This window comes from Electrophorus electricus, chromosome 7 (genome assembly GCF_013358815.1).
Source record: "Electrophorus electricus isolate fEleEle1 chromosome 7, fEleEle1.pri, whole genome shotgun sequence".
Classification (NCBI taxonomy): domain Eukaryota; kingdom Metazoa; phylum Chordata; class Actinopteri; order Gymnotiformes; family Gymnotidae; genus Electrophorus; species Electrophorus electricus.
In genome coordinates this window covers 25,035,405-25,046,864 of record NC_049541.1, presented here as the reverse complement: position 1 = coordinate 25,046,864, position 11,460 = coordinate 25,035,405, and the positions used below count along the sequence as shown (strand labels likewise).

The 11,460-nt window shown below is 41.9% G+C and overlaps 1 protein-coding gene across 1 annotated transcript; it reads left to right on the top strand.

The window, feature by feature from the left end:
• Positions 1–1,068: 1,068 nt before the first annotated feature.
• On the top strand, positions 1,069–4,986 carry selenop2 (selenoprotein P2). Its single transcript, XM_027001267.2, has 5 exons — positions 1,069–1,525; positions 1,673–1,911; positions 2,158–2,370; positions 3,165–3,273; positions 3,367–4,986. Exons 2-5 carry the CDS (start codon positions 1,694–1,696, stop codon positions 3,673–3,675), a joined length of 849 nt encoding a protein of 282 aa, XP_026857068.1. The 5' UTR covers positions 1,069–1,525; positions 1,673–1,693; the 3' UTR covers positions 3,676–4,986.
• Positions 4,987–11,460: the final 6,474 nt, after the last annotated feature.

Sequence of the window (11,460 nt, the reverse complement as noted above, 5' to 3'; positions counted from 1 at the left end):
AATAAATGAGTTATGTCGTAATTAACTGTTTGGTATAAATACGAATGTACTGGTGAGTTTAAATGACCTTTACCTTGCTCAATACCAAACTACCATGTTAAACAATATTATTAAGAAATACAAGTTATTCAGGATGAACATTTAGATGCCAAAGACTGCTGTAAAGAAAGGAATACATAAACATGACCTTAGATGGTACATGAAGCAAATAAAATGTACCTAAAATCTGGAGAATTCGGGGGTAAAGTTTAGGTTGTAGCAAAATAATCAATTGAGGAACTTGAGAACAAAAAAATATTAACTGAAGAATCTTTAATTGCTCATGTCAAACCAAACAGCACAGTTAAGTAGATGGGGCTAGAGTGGAGTTTGCTGGGACCACAAAGTAGAACAATGTCGACTGGTCAAGTTAGTCACCCCTCCTGAACCTCACTTGTCATGCATTATATGAGAAAAGACTGATGATAAAGACCTCAAAACCAGAGAGTAAACAGTGTGTGCTCATGTCTATGGTTCACATATTTTGGGCCATTATTAACTGCACATTTTGCAAATGGGTACTAGCAAGACAGTGTTATTTAATATTTATCCTTTTACTTTAGGCCACCTAAAGTATGGTTTATAGTTACCCCTTGGAATACAGTCAAATTGAAGCTAACATTTATTATTTATGCACTTTAATTTCAAAGCTCAGATTTGAAGTTCTATTTGTTGGAGTGCAGTTCATATTCACCTGAGTTCATACAATTGAATCTTGGTAAAATTAACATTTCATGGTCAAATAACTGTTATAATGGCAATTTTATGATTACCAAACGAGGTTGATTGATTTACTTAATTTAAAATTTTACATTTCTACGAATTAAACTACAGAAGTCTTGTAAGAACTGCGCCACGCATGAACATTAAATGAAAATATACGAAATTAGCTTTAAAACCAGTGTAGACTTTATTTAAGTAATATATTTAGAAAAATTTGAATGCAAATCATTGTCTACTGTTACAATTCAAAGAATGTCTTTGACTCGATTTGAACCTGCAATGTTCGAATGCATATGCACAGGTGAGTTTCGATAAGCGTGTTTTTACGGAGGCAAACGACGAAGTAGTATCACAGTCCTGTCATGAGAGGCCTTTTGTGTGCGTGTTTGCCTTCCTTGTGATGTAACTGGCAAATGTTTAGCTCAAACAAACAGTGACAAAAGGCCAGCGGTGTGCGCCAGTGAAGGCTGTGGGCTCAGTACTCGCCACTAAGTAAACGGTTAGTGAGCAAAGGCGCTTTTTGTACTTACCCGCGCTAGTGCAAAAGTACGGGAGGTAACGGTTTATTGATAACGGTGTTTGAGGTTTGGACGAGAAAAACACTGTAGTGGCGTGTATCCTCAAGACCGAGCGCTGGAAGCCCTCCCACATTGGCTGGCTGTGTTTGCTCAGGGGGGAAGGTCTTGGACCGGACAAGCTTTTTAAAAGTGCCCAGTCGAAGCGCACCACTGGTTTGCACTCCAAACACAGGCAAAGTGCAAAGGTATGTGCGTTCACGGAGCACCAGTGCTGGACTTCCATCATGCGTTTGTTTGTTTTTCCAGTAAGAATAGCCGTGTCTTTTGAGTATATTTTGGTGTGTGTGTGTGTGTGTGTGTGTGTGTGTGTGTGTGTGTGTGTTTTAATTCAGTCACAGAGACGAGCAGTGACGATGCAGGGCCTCACGGCTCTGTGCTTATCTGCCCTCCCGGGACTGCTCTGGGCTTCGTCTCTGTTTGTGGAGGGGGATAACGACGCCTCACTGATCTGTAAGCAGCCCCCACACTGGCAAATTGACGGTCGGGCCCCCATGAAGGAGCTTTTGGGAAACGTCGTTGTTGTGGCTCTGCTAAAAGCCAGCTGACAGTTCTGCCTCACGCAGGCTGCTAAGTAAGACTGTATAACGACATTTTCAGCTAATATAAATACCACAATTTGAAGAACCTTTACTTAAGCAAATGGTAAATACATGTAATTAAAATGGCTTTGTAATGTTCTGTAATATAGTGCATTCTCTGGATCCTTACGAGTGGTAAAAGAGTCATTCATAACATTATATTGGATTATACTTTAAGGGCCTGGATGCTGGCCAAGGGTCGGGGTGGTGATTAGAATAGGTTCCCGTATTTCTCATAGGCTGGGGAACCTGCGTGATAAACTGGCGCGGACCGGCCACAAGGGGGTGTCGTTTCTCATCGTGAACGAGCAGGAGGCTCACTCCCGGGCCATGTACTGGGAGCTGAAGAGGCGTGCGGCCGAGGGCATCCCCGTCTACCAGCAGAGCCCACTGCAGGCAGACGTATGGGAGGCCCTTCAAGGGGACAAGGACGACTTCTTGGTTTACGATAGGTGTGCCAATTTACCGCGGGGAGAAAGAGATTTGTTATTTATTTCTTTATTTACAGATGCTGTTGAAGTATTGGATTAAGAAAGAACAAAGAAGAAAACTGTGTTTCACACAAAGAGACACAAAGTGTCTGGATTTTAAGAGCATGCATTAATGAATTAATGATTAATGTATATGATTAATTTTTGCTCTGATGATTTTTGCTTCTGTCCTTCAGACAAGCACTAGATCTTGCATGAATCTATTGGTTAAAATCCATCTGTGCTAGATCAAGACATCCTGTGGTTGGACATCCACCGGTAGTAAATACTGAACATGAAGTGAGTGAGTGAATAGAATAGAATAGAATAGAATAGAATAGAATAGAACAGAATGGAATAGAATAGCTTTATTGTCTGTGTAGAAACAATAAAATTTGATGCTTGTCTGCAGTAAAAGATGCATCAAAAGTAAGAGAAAATAATAAATAGTAAATATAAGGACATGCAATATAACAATAATAAATAAAGGAAAAAATCTATATCCATATGTAAATCTAAGGAGTATTATATATGTGCATGTACATACATGTACTTATGTGTGCAGACTGGTGCAGAATAATGCACCTACTCGAAAGGCAGCAGAAATGTCAGTGATAGAGACACTAATAAGTGATCAGTGACAGTGTCAGTTGCAAACAGTTCATGTGTTCCTTACGTTACTAAAGACAGGCTTTACATCTTGAGGCTGGTCACTGTGTGATCCAGCTTTGCAGGCTGGACTGAGTCCTCTGTTCTATTGTCCTCTATCTGAGCAGGTGTGGCCTGCTTACCTTTCACATCGTCTTGCCATACAGTTACCTCCACTACCCCTATGTGGAGGCTGCCATCAGAGCCACATATCTCAAGGACATCTGCAATTGCACAGTGAGCATAGCTCTCTTACAATTGATGCTGTGTTGCATCTTGTTACATTTTTCACATATTGCATCCCACAAGTATCTTTATTTTTCCTTTTAGATGGATTTTAACTCCACACTTCTAGCAGAGCAGCAAAACACCAGCAGCACATTGACAGGAGAGAGCCTCAACGCCACCGTGGTGGGGTCTACAGAGGGTCAGCCGGCCCACGCTGAGCACGGCGGCCACCATCACCGTGACCGTTTCCACCAAAGCCACGACCATCCCTCCCACTTCACCAACCGGGGCGTGGCCACAGAGTCTCGGCCCACTCACGCCAACCATGGCAATGACCATCGTCATGTCCATTCTGCCCGAAGCACTGATCCTGTCACCATCCCCCGGAGGAGGGAGAGACAGCTTCAGTAACATGGGGCAGGAGCACCCCAGAACCACATGCAAGCACCATCCTGCATAGATTTAGGACTTAAAAAAAAAAAAAAAAAAAAAAAACTTCATCTGTAGGAAAAAAACATACCACTACCTCCTTATATCACAAATGATTCTACAGACCATTAATAATTATTATTATTATTATTATTATTATTATTATTATTATTATTATTATTATTATTTTTAAATTTGATTAGATTTTTGATCTCCTATTTGTTGAATGCATTTTGCTCAGCAAGGTAGATGCAGAGTCACAGTAAGACCTGCTGTGGACTGGCTGCTCCCTTCTCACGGCTCTCTATGAAACGTGCACCTTAAACCTCAAACCAGGTGTGTGGACGTGGATGCTGAGTTGAGGAGGAATCGTGGCGAGCGATCCTGTCCACAGTCACACGTGTCCTGTACTAGACAGGTGCCTCTTATGGCAGGGCTTCCTTCCCCCTGCACTGGTGGACAGTTCCCAGGCCCACATTTCCATGGTCTTCCAGGCCCTGTAGATTGCCTAATGTAACTGGCAGTCTGCAGCCCGTATGCTGGCTTGGGTGCATCAGGAAACAGGAATAGAGCAAAAATGTGAACTGGCTGGTGTTTGAGTAGGGCTGGACTTGAATTATATCTAAGGGTGCCTGGTGAATGATGCGGGCACTTCTAAGCATATAATTTTTTAAATCATAATGAAGGAGATTAGAATAGCCTGCCCTGTAACAATGTGACATTTAATTAATCCGCATTTGAAATATTCACCTGTAACTTTTGGATATTTTTTATGACAAATGTACTAGCATGTCATTAAAAAGTAAAAGAATAACGTTCCGAATGTTTAATACATATGTGACCTTAAGTGGTTCTGACTCCAAGTCACATCTCGTCCTTCGCTGGCTGATCCAGGTGTGTTGGAGCAAGATAAGGCAAGCATGAATATGAGCGCAGAGTCGTTAACGCACAGGCACAGAGAACCACTGCACCAGCCAAAGCCTTTCCCTGATGACAGGACATGCCTGATGCTAAATTGTTACGTGCTTAATGGTAAACTGTTCCATGCCTAATGCAACATTTCTAATAAACAGTAAAACTCCTGTCCTGGATTACCTCTGATCTTGGTTACGGCAGTGGTGAAATAGCATATCAATCTTGAAAGAAGGTGGGTTGTCATCCTAATATTGGCAAGCAACTTCTAAACAGGCTGCAGTTGGATTAGGCTCTTTGCTTGACCTAGCATATGGGTCTAAAGGAGTAAACCTATCCCAAGGACTTCTCCACTAATCTCTGTTGAAGCCGGTTGCCATCTGTAAACCATGGACCTCCTTGTGTAACCCAGGGAGTTATTCTGAATAATATTTTGAACTCCTGCCCTTGTAAATTTGTGAGTTTCTTTTCTGGATCCAGCATTTTATGTTGTTCTTGCACTCATTTCTTTGACGGTAGTTACTTGGAAGCAGACGGCACTATTTGAACTTCTGTGAACAGAACAAATAAATAAATAAATTGCAATGCAATTATTTTTAGCTCCATTTTAAACATCATGTCTTCAGGTTTAGTGGCATCACAAGTGCTATCTACATGGCAGGAGATCCCGGTTTTGTTTTCACCAAAACAAGAATGGAGAATGGAGATTTCAGGAACCTGTTCAGGTAATGACTGGTATTACTAGAATACCAAATGATTAAATCAGTTACCGAACTGACCGAGTGCTAATTATTCCCCAACACTGTCCTCAAGTGATCTAAAGATAAGAACAGATGGATGGCAGATGGTCCGCTAGCCTGTGTTCACCACCTGTACGTGCTTATGCCATTGGCTCAGAGGGTGGCTTGACGCCGGCCTGGTGACCCACAGGTCCACATCGGAGCGGAGAACTTATGGTTTACCACTTCGCCACCTTGTGTTTCTCTTGGCACACATTCTAGGAGTTAGAGCATAGACCTCATATTTCTCACACATCGTGCTTATGCAGCAGAAGGACACGTTTATACCGAGATGTCTTGATCCTTTGAAGTCATTACACATTATTTAACTTTGGTTCCCAGCATCCTCCTGATCGTCAAGTTAGTGTGTCGTGTCAGCCTGCTGACTACAGTGAAAGTCTGTTCATCAAAAATTATGTGGACAAGTTTTTTTTTCTTCTCATTATTCGCCCGAGTTAAACGAGTTATTTACTGTGTTCATGACTGCATGTTGCCTTGTAAGCTGTAATTCGGAGTGAGTCATGTGTTTGAGTTTTTCTGCCGACGCCGGGCAGATGGCTAACGTGGGGTGGTGCTTTTGTTTCTCCGAAGTCACAGAGCTCAGCGATACTCTAAGTAAAACAGTACATTCCGCACAGTGAACCCATGCTGAGTTTTTTTTTTGGGGGGGGGGGGTTGGGTTGGGTTGTCAACTATTTTTCTTTCGACCGTGTATTTTCAGATATTTTTCTTGCTCGGCCTACCGTCATCGTAGTGTGGTTACATATGCGTGGCACAACTTGCCTTAGTGAGCCACACTGACTTGATGGCTGGCAGTCCTGTTGCACTTGTACTGTGTAAAATAAAAGTTTTTTTTTTCTTCTTCTTTTTTTTCAGTTGTGTAGAAGCACGGGTTTGAATGTCAGCTCAACATGTGTATTATTTATTTATTTATTATTAGCTTTGAATACACATGCAATTGTACCTGACACCAGTAGGTGGTGTATGGAGCTCTAGTGATCTGTACCGCAAAGCTATGGAACCAGCTGCTGTCCTGTGGTAAGATACCAACCACCAGAGGTGAGTAGAGTAGCCAATAACTGTACTCAACTAAAAGTATTTTAGCTTTAAAATAATACTTACTCGAGTAGCAGTAAAAGTAGTCATTTAAGTTACTACTAAAGTAAAAAAGTATATGTTAAAAAGACCACTCAAGTAGTGAGTTACTTTACTGGAATTCATTTAACATCGGGCAACAATATGTGTGTGTGTGTATGCATGTGTGTCCTACAAACTAAAATATGAGCTCCTCATAGTTCGTGTTTACGCTGAATTCAAGTCTGTTTTAAAGATGTTTCTCTCAGGAATGAATTTTACAATAAGTATATGATACTTATTCATAAATAAGGCTGCTATACTTAAAATATGTACAATCTTGAACATCCCTCTTCAGTGTCCAGTAACAGTCTGCCAACACAGAAGTGCTCCACTTTCCTTGGTACTGATTTTCCATAGACCTGCTATACGTAACAATATGTGAGTATAATTGGTTGTAAACAATTTGTTAATCTAATTATTTATCTAAATAGACAGCTAAAAAAAGCACTTTGGCAGAACATGTATGCTGCATGCCATTTATGTATATGCAAATATAATGGAACAAAAAAAGCTATGGTTGATAGAGAAATTCTGAAAACATATTTCAATTCTGCGTGCAAAAATACTTAATAAACAGCTGTTTTTCTTAGCTTTGGGTCTGACCTACTTAGTTCATGTGTTATGTTCAAGATACATGAGGTTTGTCATATCAACTAAACATTGTGAATGTTCTAAAAGTGACAAGCATCATATTGGATTTGGTGATCACTTTGTGATTAGTACAATTTCTAGTAATATTCCGAGCTCTCGCCCAAAGTTACATACTAGACAGTTTACTTTTGTTATATTTACATTGCAAGTAGGCGACCGACTGGTCAGACTGGCTGGCTAGCCAGGTACCCTATGTTGTCTAGCTAGCAACTGTGCTTGTATTTGGTCTAAATAAATATCAATATTTAAAATAAATTACAAACCTTGAAACCTTTATATATATGCCTCAATGTGGACCATACATTCTACATGCCATGAGTTCAGTTTTCAGCTGCTTGTAGCTAGATAGCCATTTCATTTCTTAGAATATGATTGATATTGCATCACACTTTCCTTTCGCATTAATAAGAGAGCATTATGAGAGAGCACAGATGTCACACACAGATATGTGAGCTTTAAAGAAAATAATATATTGCGAGCTACTTTTCATAACTGTAATCATTTGACTTTGCAGATGTACTCGAGTAAGAGTATAACATATTCCTCTTTTAAAACAACTCTTAAAAGTACAATTTGTTCCAAAAGTTACTTAAGTAAATGTAACAGAATAAACGTAGCGTGTTACTACCCATGTCTGCCAGCCACTAATGAAGCTCTAAGAGGATAGCTAACACTGTTCATGGCAACAGATTATAGTCTGTACACCTACAAGGTGTTTCTAGTACAGTGGTGTGTGATTATATAATATATAGCAGTGGACCTTAAAGGAGTAAAGTGACAGACAATATGCAACATTATGCAACATATTCCGAAGTTCTAATTTTTACCAAACTCTGCCAAATATACATTATTAGGGACAGGAATCTATTATAGGAATAGGAATCTAATCCCATAGGAAGACTGTGCGTTGTTTTGGTAGGCTGTTCACATATAACGAATATCACTTGAAATGCATAAAAATGAATAGATGTATGTCTCCCAACATTCCTCAATGACCTTCATTAACTCTGTGGTCTGTCCTCGTCGTCGTCCACCTCCACCAAAAACTGCACTAGCTCACAGCACTGCAACCTCTGAGTCCTCTGTGAATTACCTGATCTTCACTCCTTTGTCTACATTTAAATGGCCCTTATTAGTCAAATCTCTCGGTGTGAGTGAACCGGTCCTGACCCTAATGCAGTCTTGCTCTCGTGCGTTTGACCCACGTCCCTAAGTACTGACTTGTACCCTACGTTGACTTGTCTGTTCGCCATTGTTGTGATACATGTTAAAGGAACATTTGTTATGAGTCAGCCAATCTGCAGAAATGGATTTATCTGGAAGAGATTAGGTCACGTGTAATGTTACGTGGTCAGTGCGAGAACACGCTCTACAGTGCCTGATTTTTAGCGTGATCATGGACTGCGATGTCCCCGAGTCCACAAGCACAGCCACGCGTGACTACTCTCTTGGACTCGTCTCTGTTATGTATCCAGACCTCCAACGTCAACAAGACCACGAGCACAGGAGTGCCGCCAGGGATTTTGGGCCCTATGAAAAGACAGCACACTGGACCCCACCACCCTATCACAACAGCCTTTGCTAGGGCCCCTGTTAACCACAGGCTATGAGAATCGTCTTAACTTCTCCCTCCGTACGGCGCCACTGGCCATATGTGAGAGACACACTAGCTGACCACCACAGCATTTGCTAATGGGCATTGCACACTTTAATGAAACCTTTCTGCCCCTTCAGAAAGAGCCTTCCTTTTAAATGGTAATATATGTGTGCACCAATGTCCCATATCAGATTGGTTGTGGAGGTCAGGTATCCCTACATAACAACTGTTTAATCTTTTATCTCCGAACCGTGTCTGTGAGTACTCTCCCCTCCTCCAAACACAGGAATGAAATGTGCGCTCACTCACACACTCACACACACACTCACTCTAACCCCTTCTTCTTTACCCATCCCCCTCTGGTCATTAGGGACTGAGTCCCTGCAACGCTCTAGCGATCTGGCCAAATTGAAATAAACCCGAGTGGACTTTACTTATCTAATCCAACCACCTCCAGCCCTCGCCTTCCCCCGCTGTGACACTTCATTTGTCTTACAGCTCACTGGATCAGGAATGTCCAATCACTGCTCAGTGGAAGGCGTGCCCTGCCTCCACCCCTCTCCGTGGGTCCGCCCACATCATCACTGCCTTGCAGTCATAGTGCTTGGGCATTGCCAGGCAAAGGTTTTGCAGTAAATTAGATACTGATGTTTTGCAACATTATTTGTCATTGTATAAGATATTTTAAGTTTTAAGTTGTATAAGTTTTTATATTGACCCATTTGTTGGAGAGAAGTCAGGTTTTTAAATTCTTATTTTTTAGGGCTTTTTTGTTGTTTGTTTTTGCTGATATATAGATGCATGCATTTTAAGCCATACAAGAAAGCCTGTTAAAAGTGTTTTAAAATGTTAGATATTACCTATGTTAGAGTATACTGGAACCAGTACTTTTAACAGCTATTATCTTAAGTGGAAGGGTACTGTACTCCCATTATGAAATATTTTCGCTACTAGTACAAGACAATCAAGCAAACATGTTAAACTTATTGAGGCAAACGTTTAATAATATACCGTATCCCCACATTGTGTTTCTCTCACTATATGTGCATCTCTGTAGGAAGAAGGATATTCTGAGACCATAACTGTTATGAGACACTTGTTATGCTGAAGGGCCCTGCTTGCGGAGAAAGAAAAAAAAACCCTGCAGCTGTATCACCAGGAGTGGCATGTGTCACAGTAGCGCTGAGCTTATTTTTTCAGCAGGGTAAGTTAACCACATGGAACTGCTACCCTGAGCAGAGCTGCCTAAAGCAGGATGCTATCGCGCACTGGAATATTCCAGACTGCGCACTTCCGAGAGGGGAGGCGTCGCGCGGGCTCTAAATGTCAGCAAACACACTAAATGAACATTTGCGTTATTGACAGACCCTTGCAAGCTGAATGAAAGGGAAGACATTAGTGCGACGGAACTGTTCGATTCGTGGCCCGTGTGTAGGCCTAACGATTAAACCTTGCCGTTGAGGCCGCGTGAAGGATTCGTTGATTTCGGATGAACGCTCGAGGAAGCTAAATATCTGAAAAACCGAGAGAGCGCTCCTGCCTCTCGCTCTCGCGGATGAGACAGACGCCTCTCTCCCACCTGTCACACAACTGACAGAATGTGGCAAAGGAGTTTTCTGTTTTTCTCGCCTGCTTAAACGAGAGTCTCCCACAACGCCTTCAGCGTGATTTACAATGCATTCGTGACTGCATGCATCACGTAGTCCTACGCGGTAAACGGGTGACAGTTCTCCGGGTGTGTCTCTAAATGTCACTGTCCCCCAGAGATGCTGCCACAAGGCCGTTCTTTAATGCGGCTGTCACTTTTGGTATGGACCTTTTTTTTTTTTCCTGCCGGCACCTTTTGTTCAGCTGTATAGTGAATGTCCTTCTTGAAGGATCACAAAAGTGCTCTCAGAAAAAAACAGCGGAGAGGAAATGGCTGCTCAACTTCCCCTCTCTGTGTGCTTCTTTCGCTCATATTTAGTCCCTGCCTTCTGCATAACTTTTCAGGCACACTGACCTGAATATTGTTTTGAATGGAATGTACGAAGCACGACTTTTAAACGTGACTTTCATCCTAATCGCCCTGTCAACATCAGGTTTAAAATATTTTTAAACGAATTCCCAGCATTTCAGGCTGGAGCAGTTGTTCCTTTTTCTCGTGCGAGGGGGTTAATCCTGCCGTCGTGCTACGATCTGAGCTCTGCTCTGCGACCACGAGCCGTGTAAGCCCCAGGCGGAGGGACTCGGCCCTGCTCACGCACTGATTACGTGAAGAGGAAACGAACTCGCGGAAAGGTCTCCTGACGTGGGGGGTGTAAAGGATGGAGTGTCACGGACGTGGAGGGAAAGGCAGTGCACTGCTGCTGCTGTAAACATTTCATTGTGGACAGCAGGAAGATCTGCAGACGATGGGGCCATGGTGTTTGGAGTGGAGTTCACATTCTACTGCATTGTTTCTAGGCTTTATTACCCCCAAAGACCATCCATGGAGCACAGGGTTTACCTGGGCCATGCTGTAACACTGTAAATGAAATCTCCATACACAAAGGAATGGGATTGTTTATTTAGTAGCAAATACTTCTAAAACTATCACAAGCGTTTAAGGTTGGAGTTATTTTCATATGTCGTGGGTCCTCATGGTAAATCATTTTTTTAAAAATGAGAGATGTGGATTTTAGAAATTAATTTTTGTGTGTGTGTGTAAAC